Source organism: Pelophylax lessonae, assembly GCF_965119305.1.
Source record: "Pelophylax lessonae genome assembly, chromosome: 11".
NCBI lineage: Eukaryota > Metazoa > Chordata > Amphibia > Anura > Ranidae > Pelophylax > Pelophylax lessonae.
In genome coordinates this window covers 202848044-202864530 of record NC_138778.1, presented here as the reverse complement: position 1 = coordinate 202864530, position 16487 = coordinate 202848044, and the positions used below count along the sequence as shown (strand labels likewise).

The 16487-nt window shown below is 43.7% G+C and overlaps 1 protein-coding gene across 1 annotated transcript in view; it reads right to left on the bottom strand.

Moving 5' to 3' along the window:
- Nucleotides 1-16487, bottom strand: part of COL9A3 (collagen type IX alpha 3 chain) — a 77638-nt gene that overhangs the window by 20726 nt on the left and 40425 nt on the right. The window contains exons 12-18 of the mRNA XM_082271636.1: nucleotides 14248-14301; nucleotides 12785-12838; nucleotides 11123-11176; nucleotides 10660-10713; nucleotides 6280-6333; nucleotides 5993-6046; nucleotides 2254-2307 (exon numbers count right to left, since the gene is read on the bottom strand). Coding sequence (XP_082127762.1) covers nucleotides 2254-2307; nucleotides 5993-6046; nucleotides 6280-6333; nucleotides 10660-10713; nucleotides 11123-11176; nucleotides 12785-12838; nucleotides 14248-14301 — 378 coding nt within the window. The remainder of the gene's footprint in view (nucleotides 1-2253; nucleotides 2308-5992; nucleotides 6047-6279; nucleotides 6334-10659; nucleotides 10714-11122; nucleotides 11177-12784; nucleotides 12839-14247; nucleotides 14302-16487) is intronic.

Sequence of the window (16487 nt, the reverse complement as noted above, 5' to 3'; positions counted from 1 at the left end):
TGCCTATGTAAATGAGGCAGATCACTGTTCTGACAGGAGGGAAGGGGTGGAGTTTGTGTCCCTGCAGAGCAGAGAATAAATTTAATGTCTTCCCCTAGTAAAAGCACCTCACACAGTATAGAAAAACACTGGTTAGGCACACATTTAACCCTTTGATCGCCCCTGATGTTAACCCCTTCCCAGCCAGTGTCATTAGTACAGTGAAAGTGCATATATTTTTAGCACTAACCACCGTATTAGTTTCACTGGTTCCCACAGTGTCAAAAGTGTCAGTTAGGTGTCCGATTTGTCTGCCTCAATATCGCAGTCCTGCTATTAGTCGCTGATCGCCGCCATTACTAGTAAAAAAAATCAAAAGTAAATAAAATGATTCCACAGTTTGTAGACGCTATAACGTTTGCGCAAACCAACCAATATACGCTTTTTGGGATTTTGTTTACCAAAAACATGTAGCAGAATACATATTAGCCTCAATTTATGAAGAAATTTGATTTTTTAAATTTTTTTATTGGATGTGTTTTATAGCAGACGGTAAAAAATATTGTTTGTTTTTTCTCAAAATTAACCACTTAAGCCCCGGAAGATTTTACCCCCTTCCTGACCAGGGTTTTTTTTGAGATTTTTTACTGTGTGACTTTAACGGACAATTGCACGGTCGTGCAACGCTGTACCTAAACAAATTTGACGTCCTTTTTTCCCCACAAACAGAGCTTTTTTTTGGTGGTATTTGATCACCTGTGCGATTTTTTGATCACGCGCTATAAACAAAAAAAGAGCGTCAATTTTGCAAAAATAACAATATTTTTCACATTTTTTTTATATGAAATTCCCCCCCAAAAAAACGTAAAAATCTAAATTTTTTAACATTTTCGGCCAATTTGTTTTATGCTACATATGTTTGGCAAAAAAAAAAAATCGCAAAAAACTTATTTTGATTGGTTTGCGCAAAAGTTATCGCGTTTACTAACAAAGGGAAAGATTTTTGTCATTTTTGGTGTTTTTTTAACGATTAATGGCGGCGATCTGCGATTTTTTTTGCGGGACTGTGACATTGCGGCGGACAGATCGGACCCTTGACTGACATTTTTGACACATTTGGGGTTACCAGTGACATTACTGCAGTAATCAGTGCTATACATATGCACTGTTACTGTAAAAATGACACTGGCAGGGAAGGGGTTAACTGTATTGGAGAGGGAGGGGTTAAGTGTGTCCTAGGGGCGTGTTTCTAACTGTGATGGGACATGGCTACTAGTGTAAAAACAGAGATCAACGGTTCTACATAGATCTTCATTTTTACACCAGGGAGAATGACAGACGGCTTGTTTACATTAGCCGCCTGCCTTTCTCCCTTCCCGGCGAACGATCGCGAGTGACCGGCAGACATCGGGTCCGCCGGTCACATGCACTGACTTGTTAGGGAATGAGCCGGGGCAGGCGCGCGCCTCAGCGGGCGCGCGCTCGCCCGCTATTGGCTCACAAGCCGGTGACAGGCTAGTGACGTACCGGTACGTCACTTTGCCTGGCTGGGGCTGACCGCCGCAGTATATGTACTTGCGGCGGTCGGCAAGTGGTTAATGGTCTTCTTTTGTTTATAGTGCAAAATATAAAAACCGCAGAGGTGATCATATACCACCAAAAGAAAGCTCTATTTTTGGGGGGAAAAAAAACAACAAATTTTATTTGGGTACAGCGTCGCACAACTGCACAATTGTCAGTTAAAAATAACACAATGCCGTATCGGTAAAAAAAATGCTGGTCATGAAGGGGGAAAAACTTCTGGAGGTCAAGCGCTTAATAAGTGTTAGCTGGAGTTGGGCTTTAGTTTGTCGTTCACTTTCTGAAAGTCTATATCAAACCACATGCCAATCTGAAACTATCCTCTCCACAGGGTGACAATACAGCTGTCCAATTTTGCTGTAGATTGAACAGCGTTGTCACCCTGTTAAAAGAAAACAGAAAAATAACGAATCTCTCGGCAGGTAATAAAAATGTCATGGGGGAACTCCAAAAAAATAAAAAAACGGCTGTGTTAACTTTACATCTCATATATGTAATATTTTGTTGCCCACAGTTCTACCTTAAGTCTGACCAGGTGCCTGGGATAGAAGAGGGGCAACACAAGGATCAGAATTATGAATCCAGCTCAGTAAGGGCAAAAAATCTCCTACAGATCTTGGACCTTCTTGAATTTCATATATTTGTCTATTTGAAGAAACACCGAGGCACTTCCTGCGGCCAATCAGTACAAACCTTTTCACCGTCCTGGCCATTGGTTCCATCCCGTCCATCCTTTCCGGGCATTCCCTGCCAGGAGACAAAAAAAAAATGACTTCCAAACCAAATAATGGTACATATGGCTTATATCAGAAACCATTCATTATATCATAACTAGGTAACATAATCAGTGTGTTATATTCAAAGTTGTATATCCACATAGATGAGAAGGTTGATTAAAGACATGGGTCCATCCAGTTCTTCTATGTATAGATTTGCATTTATACCTTTACACGAGGAGAGGGGGCAGCCATATTGGTTCATTACATAAGCAGGCTCTTCATCCTGCTTAGTAGTACTGCACAGTGCTTGTACTTTTCTGTTAGTAGTTAGCGTAGCACTCTTCAATGTGGCTGAGACTTTAGGGTAATAATTTCCCTCATCTAATATACAGATGGCCATTAGAAGGGGAATCTAGTTCCACATATGGTGGACCTGTGCCATGGTTCACCGGTTTTGGATTAAAGTTCAGTCCCTGATCTATTCTGTGTGAATATGCACTGCTCAAAAAATTTAAAGGAACACTTATTTAACCAGAGTATGTTATCGCGTTGGTTAAATTCCTGGGACATTGATCTGGTCAGTTAAGTAGCAGAGGGGGTTGTTAATCAGTTTCAGCTGCTTTGGTGGAAATGAAATTAACAACAGGGGAACTAGATGGGCAACAATGAGATGACCTCTAAAACAGGAATGGTTTTACAGATGGAAGCCACTGAATTTTTTCCCCAACTCATCTTTTCTGTTTCTCACTAGTTTTGCATTTGGCTAGGGTCAGTGTTACTACTAGTAGCATGAGGCCATACCTGGACCCTATAGAGGTTGCACAGGCAGTCCAACTCCTCCAGGATGGCACATCAATACGTGCCATTGCCAGAAGGTTTGCTGTGTCTCCCAGCACAGTCTCAGGAGCATCTAGGAGAGCTGGACAGGGCCATAGAAGGTCCTTAACCCATCAGCAGGACCGGTATCTGCTTCTTTGTTCAAGGAGGAACAGAATGAGCACTGCCAGAGCCCTACAAAATGACCTCCAACAGGACAATGGTGTGAATGTCTCTGACCAATCAGAAACAGACTTCATGAAGGTGGCCTGAGGACCCGACATCCTCTAGTGGGCCCTGTGCTCACTGCCCGACACTATGGAGCTCAATTGGCATTTTCCATTGAACACTGGAATTGGCAGGTCTGCCACTGACACCCTGTGCTTTTCACAGATGAGAGCAGGTTCACCCTGAGCACATGTGACAGATGTGAAAGGGCTTGGAGAAGCCGTGGAGAACGTCATGCTGCCTGTAACATCGTTCAGCATGACCGGTTTGGTGGTGGGTCAGTAATGGTCTGGGGAGGCATATCCATGGAGGGACGCACAGACCTCTATAGGCTAGACAATGGCACCCTGACTGCCATTAGGTATCGGGATGAAATCTTTGAAACCATTGTCAGACCCCAAGAAACAAGAGGTAGATTTAGCTATCATGAAAAATAAACTGACATGGATCATGCTCAACAAAAAGCTGGTCAGTATCTTGCAGGATTAGGCTAGTAAATTTGACTGTGTTTGGGACCCTTGGATTAAGTATCTCCAACTTCCAGCTGACTGAGGAATGTGAGAGGTGGACGGTAAGAATGTGGAACTCTCTTCCACAGTTGGTGGTGTCAGCGAGAGTATTGATTTTTTTTAAAGACTCTTGGACGTGCAACTTAAATAACACAACAAACAGGGATATGGGAAATAATCATAGACATTGACACACCTACACAGGTTAAACTGGATGGACTATTTTCTTTATTCAACCTTATCTACTATGTAACTACTATGTGGAGGCGGGTGTTCGGACGTTCCTTCTTTCTGCTTTTGCTTTGTTTCATTCTTCTTCCCCTCCTTCTTTTCATTTGTACCTTTCTTTTCTTTTCTTTGTCTCCCACCTCCCTTCCTTATTTCTTTCTTGGATTTGCACTTCCCTTTTTCCTTTAGTTGTGTTGCTTCCATTTGTGGTTTCATATTATATACACTCACATAGTATGGGTTCTAATGTTTCCCCTGGCAGGGGGTTTTCTGAGTGGGATTGCTGTTTGCTCTATAGCAGTGATGGTGAACCTTGGCATCTCAGATGTTTTGGAACTACATTTCCCATGATGCTCATGCACTCTGCAGTGTAGCTGAGCATCATGGGAAATGTAGTTCCAAAACATCTGGGGTGCCAAGGTCCACCATCACTGCTTTATAGGAACCCTTTCTCTTTATGTTGAATTTATACTTTATATGGAATCTCTTTGTGTTGGAAATAACTGGTGGTAATATTTGATTCCCCTTTAATGTTTTGATATGCTCCACCTGCGTTGTGGACCCTAAAAAAATTCTCAATAAAAATATTGAAACAGAAAGGAAATCTTCAAATCCATAGACTGTAACTGTAATATAACAATAGGGCTAAGGTTAAGTAAGCGTGTAAAAAATAAATGGTTTAAAGCAGAGCTCCACCCAAATGGGGAAGCTGCGCTTGTTTGCCTCCTCCCCTCCGCTGCCACATTTGGCACCTTTCGGGAGGGAGGGGGAGCCGCTTCGTGTTTTTTGACAGGTACCCTTCCCCACCTCCAGGAGACCTCATAGTTTTGAGATCCCCCGGATGTTTTGCTCCCCTTCTCCTGCCCTCGCTCCCGGGCCATTCACAAAGCTTTGCGCATACCCAGTGGGGAATCGGCTGTGAAGCCGCAAGACTCCACTGCTGGTTTCCCTTATAAAGAATGGCGGCGGAACCAACCGAGAGCCGATTGAAAAATCGGCTAGGGTGCCGACATAGCGGGATCCCTGGACAGGTGAGTGTCCTGATATTAAAAGTCAGCATCTACAGTATTTGAAGTTGCTGACTTAATTTTTTGGTGGGGGGCTGGAGCTCAGCTTTAACTAAAGATTACTCAAAAGTAACCATTGCAATGAGCCAGAATACATTTTTTTTTATTATCCATTAAAACAGGTATTATGGCAGATGTTTTTCCTGACAAATGATCAACATATCTATCCCTCCAGCCCTGAGATTTACACAGCTCTGTCACACAGCTCCCCCTGGCAGGGAAGGAATTAGGTGCTGCAGTTCAGTAACACTTACAGGTGTTGTCCTGCCCTGTGACTGGGCAGTGAAAGAAGTAGCAGACTGATGATCTTCTCTATCATGCTACTCTTTCCTCCTATCAGCATGTCTTTTGTTAGCACAGGAGCACTGCAGTTCCCTGGTTGGCTACTTGTGCTGCTTCTTCATCTTCCAGTCTAAGTTCTGCTGTACAGGGGATTGAGGTAGCTGACAGCAATTTAGATCCCTACATTGCTTGCTTTTAAAACACAGTATTATTCAATACAGAGCTACAATAATGTGTGTCTTCTATATCAGCCTGGAGTTCTACTATAGATGATGTTCGGATGCCATATTCCTACATTTTATGTTCTACCCGGCTATTCTTATTTTTGTGCATAAACAAGCATGCTTGGGTAAGACTCAGATTAGACCAAACTGGTAGCAGATTATTTGTCTGTGTGTAGCAGTTGTAGAAACATCAGACTGTAAGTTCCTCGGGGGCGGAGACTAATATGCATGGTTCTGATTATTCCATGATATGTACTATGCCAGCACATTATAAACAGGTGAAGTAGTATATTTCTTAGTATATTATAGTATGCTATAACCATCTCTCAAACTTTCATTGTAATGGTGAGATCTCTTACCGGTTCTCCTACTGGGCCCGGACCTCCTGGCATTCCTTTTGGACCTGATTTGCCCTAAAGCACAAGTAACATAAATAATTATCCAACTCAGACAGATTTACATTCATCTATTAAAAGTGAACTCTTTTATCTTTATAAATAAAATAAAACAGTAAGAAACATCTTGGAATGTTCCACCAACAAACTTCTGACATCTATGGATTTCCTTTATTTAATTTAACCAGGATGAAGCTAACTATCTATTTTTGGAAAAAGAAGATGAAAAAACAGTTATATTAGTCACTTACCGTGTCACCCTTTGGTCCTGGGTATCCCTGGGGACCCCTCACACCTTGATCCCCCTAAAAACAACAGACAAAAACAATGAAGGCTCGTGCCATTTCTCGCTGCTCCTCTAATATGATTAACATATGCTTGAATTCTATAGTACAAGTCTATCTCCAGCCAAAACTTTTTTGGGTTAGAACCTCTGTTTTTATTGATTTTTGTTGTACCTGATAGGGCACGGTTGGGCAATTAATTTCCTAGAGGGCCACATGAGAAACTTGGACTGTCGTAAAGGGCCTTTTCTGTTATACACACCCCTAGCTTGTGATGTCACTTCCATATCATGGGGGAAGTTAAGGTCAACTAGTGGGGGCAAAGGCTTCACCCGTTGCCTGTGGCCTGGAGAGCAGAACTTGGCAGCGTCTCCCCACATGCCTTCACACTAATCGTATCCTTGTTGCCCATCTCTCATGGTCTGCACTAGCTTCTTGAGGGGTAGTGCCACCACTCCTACAGGACTGAAGCCACCATCTTGGCAACTGGCCGACCAATGAGGCCAGAGGCACAGTTGCCGCCATCTTGTTGACTGGCCGGCCAGGATACAGGGATTTCACACTCCTACATTTCTGATTAAACAGGGACAGACAGCCAAAGGGCTGGATGTGGCTTGGGGGCCATAAAATGCCTGGGTCTGTGATAAGAAGATCTCCCCCTGCTTCCAGTTAGGGCAGAAGTGATGAGAAATCTCTCCAATGGAGACACAGATCAGGACATTTTTAAGTAGGGTAAGGAAAGATTAAAACAATGCCTCCCTATTCAAAACTGAAAAAGAGTTTGCTTCTAAAGGAACGTTAAAGTGTATGTAAATTCTATATCTATTGTTCAGTATATTCAGCTTTCTTAAAGTGGAACTTTAGTCAGAAAATTAAGTCCTGCCAGATCACTTCAGGTATAGATATGTAAAACATTAAAGATAAGTTCCTATATGGTATAAAATCCAGTAATACACTGTCCATCTCTGAAAAGGTCATTGTTAGTGACGAAACGCGTACGTTTGGAACGCATGTGGTGACATCATGTGACGCAGCCTGGAACGCACGCCGCTACTTGCTGCCTTCCATCCCCAGCCTCTAGCTTCTGTAGCTGAGCGGGGAACTAGACGGGAAAAGGAGTTCTTTTTAAATATTATCTTTTATCTGTATACCTAGACATTTATAGCCCACTAAAAACTGGGCATTAAAGCTTATGGAATTCACTATGAGGAGTCCGATCTCCTTTCTTTCTGTTGCGTGGTAAATCTTCCAGTTGGATCCATTGTGTTGCACAAGGAACTGGCAGGATTTTTTTTTTTCCTTGGGGATAAGCCTTCCTGGTCATGGTGACCACATAAGCCTACTTTGATCTTATTGCTGTACAGTAATTAAGATCAACTACCTCTGGTGAGTTGAAAATCTACCTACCTATAGACACTTTGGGGTGTTTCTTCCATCTATTAACCCTCCATCCACTGGGAAGGAATCTGGCAGACGGCTTGTTGTCCCTATCTTCTGAGTTTCACAAAGCACTTTATATGTTTACGGACTTCACGGAGTAGCGTATATCCGGCTATGCACTTTATACACCTATGTTAAGATTTTTTGGGGAATTTATTCATCTTTTTGGACTCCTTCATTATAATTTTTTGCGCTAGCACTTTTTTAAGGAATGTATTTATTGATCTGATTATTAGTATTGCAAGCGCTGTGGCTAGTATGCAATAGGCATGCTAATTTGAACCCAATACACTGTCTCACCCTACTCTGCACATGCTCAGTTGCTCTTATATTTTTTAGCACTGCAGAGATTGTAGAGGCCGATCTGCTAATAGCCTTAAAGCGGATTTAAACCCTCCTATCCTTTACAGTCAAGAAAGCTGCTTCTGTTTGATCTGCAACTGCCACGGTGCTGCACATGTGATCAGTTATAACACCAGCCATATGATGGTTTGACAGTTTGCTTTAGGACACAAGCACATGTGACAGTTAGCAATCCTGGCCAGTGCCAGGACAAGGTCACCTGGAGCCCAGGGCGCGAACATGCCAAACTCTGTGCCCCCCCCACCTCCCCCCAAGATGTATGAGCATTATGTGTCAGCAAATTTCTCCCCACATTAACTGAGCACTAATCTGCATGCTTTACCCCCTAAACATTAATTCTGCCTCCTCCAAGTACACATTTACCCTCCCTGCTGAAATCCCCCCTCAGCAAAAATCTTTTCCCATCCCCCAAATCCTCCCTGCTCAAATGCCCCCCCCCCCAAAAAAAAAAAAAAAAAAACACCCCTCCCAGCACAATTCCTCTACCCCTAAAATGTACCCTCCTAGTACACATCTTCCCTCCACCCCACTTCAAACCCCTCCTCCCCAGCACAAATCTTCTTCTCCCCTCCCAACAAAAATCCCCCTAGATCACCACTCTTTGCACCCCCCCCCAAATATTCCCTCCTAGAACAATACTTGCCCCTTGCCGCCCCCCAAATCCCCCTTTCCACCACAAATCCTCTCCCCTCCAGTCTCCTTGTGGTGCCCTACCCCCCACCTCACATGATACACAGTGCCCAGGGCAGACAGCCCTCCTACCCACCCCTTGTCCCAGCCCTGATCCTGACATTCCAGGCATGTATCTTTTTTTTTTTTTTAAATTGATGAGTTTAGGTCTGCTTTATGATTTACTGCTGTTCAGGGGCTCTGGGCTTCAGCAAAAAAGCAGCCTGCAGCAAGAAGAAACAGGAACAATGCTGGAGGCAATTTAAAGCACACACTAATTTTGGTAGCATAATTATTAATGTGGAATGTATGTTCCTTGCTATTTTTTTATCAAGTTGTTATGGGTAAAGTTCCGCTTTAAGCAAACCTTTTTTTATTGAATCTTCCCACCATTTACAGCACTTCCTGTTGCAGGATGACAACTTAAAGCTACTGCCTCAAAATGAGCAGCAACTTTGTCAGCCTACTGCGTATGTTTGCTTCAGTTGGTTGTTGAGCTGCTCATCTGAAAGCCTTTAGAGGCAGCCCAATGGCCAAAAACAGGAGTGCATGCGGTAAGCTGACAACCCTAAGCCACTGCATCTCCATAAATATCAGCATTGTCAGCCTGCCTCATGCACTGCCCTGATTGGCCATGTGGCTGCCTACAACAGCAAGTGCTGTGTCTAACTGGTAAGACATGTTGCAACAGATTCACAAAAAATTATTTTCTTAAGAAAACTGTATACAGTGAGGCATGGTGCCAAACATACCAAAAATAGAGTTTTAGGTTTGCATGCCCTTTAACCGCTGAAGGACCACCCCACGTCATACATATACTGCGTCAGGGCAGCCTTTTAGCACGAAATCGCGTACCTGTACTTGATTTTTTTTCTTCCGGGTCTGGGGCATGCTGTGGACGACCCGCTCCCGCTGTGATTAGACACAGCAGGAGCCAATCAGCCAGTCTGGTGGACTCAATGTCCGCTAGGACCCCCAGATCGTTCCAGAGGCAAAAAGAATGGCGATCTGCCCAGTGGTGGCTGGTGCTCCATGGGCTGGGGGGAGGGGACGGCAGACGGACCACACCATACCCCCCCTGACCACACCAGCCCGCACACCATACCACCCCCCCACCCCCCCTCCATTGCCGGCTCACTCACCCTCCCTGGACTGACGTGGAGGGCAGGCAGCGGCAGCTTTCCCTGCGTCTCCTCCCTCCTCCTCCCCCTTGGCCAATAGCATGGCCTCTCCTTTTGGCTAATCGGGAAACGGGTCTCGGAACCCGCTTCCTGATTGGCTGGGAGGAGGATCCGTGTGATAATAGCGAATATTCATTCGCTTTTGTCACACAACTGGGTGGGCTCAGGGCGCAGTGCTCTGCGCCCCGAGCCCACCCTTTTTTTTAAAGCCTATTAGGGCCTTTGGCTCTAATCTCGTGCTTCAGAAAAAAAAAACCCCATTGGAATCCATGCATCAGTGCCCTGCATGTAGATTAGGGGGCCAGACGCATGGTTGGGTCATTGCTGTGTTCTATTATGTCTGTATTACAGCTGTGGGCTTCTCTATAGTATGTAGAAGGGGCGATATATATCATGGTTTGCACTGAGGTTAGAGTTCCCAAATCGACATTTCAAACCCCTAGATACATTTTTTACACATCCTCCTACATCTGGACCCGGATGACAAGAACATTGAACGTCATCATGATCCAGTAACCCCCAGATCCTCTTGGGTTTGTGTTTGTTATGTGTTTAGCAGCGTTTATGTGCATTAACCAACCTTTTGCCATAATCGTCTCCTATATAATAACAACACTGTGATGGGTCAGAGATACATGTCATCAAGTGAATACTCAGTTATAAGAGAGGAAACATGCCTCAAGCTCATACGTACAGCTTTCCCAGGAGGTCCTGGAGGACCTGAAGGTCCCCTAAATCCGTTGTCTCCCTAGAAAAAGGAGATGACTAATTAATACATGTTCAATTAATACCTGATATCATGAAATACATGAAATTAATAATAGAAATGAATACATGAAATGATCAATTAATACATGATAGCCAAAGGCTAAAAAAAAAAAAAAAAAAAAAAAAAACAGATGTCATTTTAAAGCATAACTCCACCTTGGCCAAAATGTCTAATCAGCTGAGCACTCCGCAATGGTTTGGACACTATTAAACGGGGAGTGAATGGGTAATGTGCCATGCGTCACCCAGAGATTAGACAATGAGTTCTACATTTTCTGCATTGGACTGCACACATAGGACTCCTACAAAGTGGAGTTTTACTTTAAAAGTGTAATACTATTTTAACATTGACATGCAGCTCTAGGAAGGTCCTGGAAATGGGCACTTACCCTGTCTCCTGCTCCTCCCTGGGGTCCGACTGAGCCCCTTGGTCCTCTTGGGCCCTGAAATAAGAAACAACAGACTAGTAAATCATAACCAGGGGTCTTCAAACTATGACCTGCAGGTCCAAATCAGCCCACTGCAAGATTTTATCAGGCCTTCTGATGTAATAGGGGATGTAAGGAGGACTGTGATGGGGACCCCGATTTAAGTGGAGACTCTGATGGGGACGCTGATGTATGTGGAGACTCTAATGGGGACCCTGATGTATGGGGGGCTCTTATGGGGAACATGATATACAGGTGGATTCTGATAGGAGCACTAATGTAAGGGGTGAGTTTGACTGGGGCTCTGATGTAGGGGGGGGCTCTGATCTGGACCCTGATGTGAGGGGGGGATCTGATAGGGACCCTGATGTAGTGGGGGACTCTGATGGGGACCCTGATTTATGGGGGGACTCTGATGGGGCCCCTGATGGAAAAGAGGACTCTGATGGAGCCCCAATGTAAGGGGGGCTTTGATTGGGTCTTTAATGTAAGGGGGACTCTATTGGGAACTCTCATGTATGGAAGGACTCTGATGTAAGGGGGGACTCTAATCTTAGGGAGCTTTGATGTAAGGGGGACTTTAATGTGGACACAGATGTAAGGGGGTTGTGATGGGTATTTTGATGTAAATGGGGACTCCGATGGGGACCCTGGTGTATGAGGGGTGGGGCTCTTATGGGGACCCCAAAGTAAGGGGGAAACTTCACTGGGGCTCTAATGTAAGGGACCAATGACACCATTGGTGATCAAGGCTCATCGTCAAAATTTATTTCAAGGGTTCCTCTGTGTTGAAAAGGTTGAGAAAGGCTGGCATAGAGGTTTGCTTGGAAGCCTTGCATCAATATTTGAGTCTGTTTAGGGCAGGGGCGGATTATAATTTCATTTTTTGTTGCCACTTACTGACTTTGGTTAGTGTTCGTTTTTGTTTCTTTTTTTTATATTTGATTTTTTTTTGGGTAATTTAGTTTTTGGAGGTGGGCGCACGCAGCAGACAACAAAGTTTTATATATGACATTTGAAAGTACAAATCACTGTGTATAACCAGACTGTGTTTCCCCACTAAGGACTCTCTAAATGCAGAGGCGTAGATAAGGGGGGGGGGGGGTAAGGGGTCCAAACCCCCCCAGAGCATCGGTCAATTTCACAGCAGCTAGGCTAGTGTAGCCTATTAGCTGGAGGAGCCGCACTACTACTGGGAAGGCCACCTGTCTTATTCACGAGGCTGACAGGCAGGGCCCGGCTGACATTGAAGCCATGCTTACTATTTGCTTCACTAACAGATGTGCCTGCTGGGGGCGCTGTATATACTGTATATATACACCAAAATTTGTCACAGCGTGGCAGACGTGCTAATTATTGTTCTCTGGCTACTGAAGGCTGAACCCCCCCCCCCCCCCCCAGGAAAAAAAAATATCTACGGCCCTGTCTAAATGAACAATCTGGGTATTTAAGAATGCTTGTAAAATATTTGAGCAGAACATTGAGCATCTGATGTACAATCTTTGTTGAGAACACAAGGAGCCGGAGCCTGCCAGCCATGTGTTGTGTGCACAAAGCCCTGATGACCCGGAATACCATCAGATCCCAAAAAGCATTCTGAACGGGAGAAGATGATTGGTTTACCTGTAAGCCCACACTGCCAGGGATTCCTGCTGGTCCTGGTGGTCCAGGATCTCCCTGCGGAGAAGAAAGACTCAATCAAAACATCTGGGCAACATGTACACACATAAGCTTAACTCTATAATGGAATGCAATTGAAACTTTGCAAAAATAAACAACCTTTCAGGCTGAATCATTAGTGGTAATTAGATAACATTGCCTACAGTGAGCCACAAACAAATAACGATGACAGATGTGAAGGTTGAGCTCAACCAAAAGTAGACATTCTGCTCAATACACATGTTCATCTATGGGGAGCCCAGGGACAGCCACATCATTGGTGCAAATTGTGCAACTGCACATGGGCCCCCTTTGGGGCTAAGGGATATATTTACACTAGATGTGGGTCTGATAAGTGCTGGGACCCCTTCCACTGTCACATAGACCTGGATATGGCCAATTTCTATCAACTGATCTATGATGACAAAGCCTGTCATTTATTAAAGGGGCCCAATGGGTCTTGCACACTTGGACTCTGTCCACCAGTGGATGGGCCCGCATATCTGGGTGTCAGATACTTGTCATTTTGGTGATTAGTAGACTATCAGCTGAAAAATTCCAACTGGGCCAACAGTCTTTTCTGCAACCACATACATTCCGCATAGATAGTCCACATGTAGTCTGATTTTTCTGTAGATCGAATCTCTTAGGGCTCATGTACACTGCAGCTTCTAAACTTGAGTTTAGGAGCTTTTGGCATTTTTTTTTTTTTGCCAAAGCTCCTGAACTCAGCTCCATAAAAGCCTAATGCCTCGTACACACGCAACGATTATCGGCCGACCGATCGGCCGTCTTTTGTCCAGTGTTGTTGTGTTGGTTGGAATGTGCCTAGACTGCACACAAATTTTCTCGGCCAACAAAAACCAACTTCAGAAGTGATGTCATGTGCTGGTTTACTTTCCGTGTGTTTTTTCTTCTCTGAGCATGCCCAGACTTGCTCATCTGAATTTTGTCTGCCGAAATCTGTACTGACTGACGGAAAATCGGCCGTTCTGTTGACGGCCAACAAAATTTTTATAGCCTGCACACCAGATTTTGTTCGGCCGAAAAGTCGGAGTCGGTTGTCAGAAGCATCATACACTAACAAGCCGGAAGTCGGCTGATCGGACGTTGGCCGAAAATTCCCGGCCAATAATCGATGCGTGTGTACGAGGCTTTAGTGTCCATGTACACATAGGCTTTTACAAGAATTTAGATGCTACTGGGGCTAGAGAAGGTCCAACCTCCCACATCCTCCATCTCCTGAACAAGGAAGAATCATGATCAGGATAGGAATGCTTTGACAGCCAGCTGCCGGCAAACACAAACTGCGGCAAAATCCTGGTGCAATTTTGCCGGTTTTGTATTTCCCCGCGGCCGGTGGTCAATTTACTCTGTGCGTACATGAAGCCTTAGTATACCTATGGACCGATCACCCCTGATTTTACCTTCTGTCCATCCTTTCCAGACTCCCCTCTCTCTCCTTTGTGCCCCGTGTGACCCTGTAATAAGATAAAAAAAAGACGAGAAGGATTAAAAACAAACAAAAAAAATAAAAATAAGGCCATTCATAAAAATACAGTTGGAGGTTCCTCAGACCATGCTGAAATCACTGCACTACCATAATCTTCCCATCGTGGCCTATGATTGGTGGAGAGCACTGTTCTATTTTCTCCATGGAGAATACAGTCAGACATAGAGATGGGCTGTAAGCACTTCTTAAAGGGAATGTAAAGTCTTTAAAATGTTTTATAGAAACAGGTATAGGAGATCAACTCCTTCAATGAATAGTCTGTATCATATAAGTACATGGAGGCAGCCATAGGTGACCATTGCACATGCAGCCTTTGCTTTCTTCTTTGCAGCACTATCTAAGGGTCATACTTTACTGCTCCATCTCATAATGCAAGTCTAAAAGTTGGCCAGTCCATTGCTGATATTTAATCTTAAAGCTTGTTAGGAGAGCGAGAGACAAATTAATTGTACTACATCACTGAGCGCTCCCTCTAGTGGCTAATTTACAATCTTTATATTAAATCCCATAACATAAATGTGAAAGCACACGTTTGTTAAATCTGAGCTCCAGCAAATCGTCTAAATAAATGTATGGGAGCTGTTTTACCTGTCAAATGAGTTTTATTTTTTATCTGTCTAAACCTGGGGTTTACACAGCATTGCTAGGCATCATATCCAAGTGGCACCACTTTCCCTGTTAAAGGTAAAGACTGTAGAAGAGATAGGATGGTATCCTCTCGCCTCTTGTCGAATGATTGGAAAGTGAGGGAGCAGCAGGAGACTGATAAGGCCACCCCTCTGCTCACTCTATTCTTTCCTCCTTGTCAGCATATTTGCAGGCAGCATACTTGATCCAAATCCTGCACGTATCTCTCCCTGCTATATAGGGGAAAGTAAGACGCTGATACTATGTTACATTTAGGTGCAAATTAATTTGTACCATATGCCCACTTTAGAAGAGTAAGTTGTAAAATTTCCTTTAAATTTTCTACAATTACCTAAAATTGCTCAAGATACCATTAAGAAGGCTGCACCTATAAATGTATAATAAATCAATCCCAGCCTCACAACAATGTGGAGTCATCTAAGAAATCAACTGAACACATCATTCTACAAGCACATCTCCAAAACTGGAAAGACCAACTACAGCTGATAAAATGACCAACGCCTCTTGGAGCTAAATTAAGTGATCAAACAAAAGCCAATGTAATCAAGAAGTGATTAACATACTAGATGGATAAGTGGTGATATATCTTGGATCTACAGATGGCCACCATATTCAAGCCACAGTTGATAGTCCTACCAGTGTCTCAAATCCAAGTTTCAGAACCACACATGGCCACTACTGAAACCATGATTGATGATCCTACTGGAGCTACAGTCCCAATATCTCTCAGACCTATAAGTGGCTACCATATTCAATCCACAATTGATGGTCCTACTAGAGTCCCAAATCTTAGTTTATCTCACATAAGCACACATGACCACTAGACTGAAGCCACAACTGATGGTTCTACTGGAACTACAAGTCCCAATGTATCTCAAAACCTCAAATGACCACCATTTTGAAGTCACAGCTACCTAGGGGTGTATTTACATGAGACAGCCAAGCAAACAAAAAAGTCAAGAACCTATAGCTCTTTGAATGTATAGTTTTTCCCATCAAAGTATGTCTGTGTTTCAACCAGCAGCCATTTTTGTTCAGTACATGAGCAGGCTCTGCTTCCTGTTGATCATTTTATGTGATTGATAAAACTGATTAAAAACAATAAACTACAGTTTCTAATGATGTTAAACAACCACAATGCAGCCAGAAAAAATGTGATCTTTGCTTAGGCTATAAGTGACATGAAAAAGTTTATATGATGATGCTGCTCTGGCAGAGTGATATTGACATGTGCCCAGTTGATTTATGCCAGGTGTGATTTTTAATGATAGCTCTACTATAAAGAGCTCCCTGGCCCTCCATCCCAAAGACCATCTGACTAGAGAGACCACCACCACTCTAGAACATAACTATCTCTCTAGTTTTCATAGAAATCTCATAAAGACATTATATAAAATAATTTTCTCCAGGACTGTTTATCAAATACTATTACTGGAGCTTAGATAGACGTCTATGCAACCACAAAGAGCAGTCCCCCCCTCCCCCCTTACCCATCTTACTGGTCTG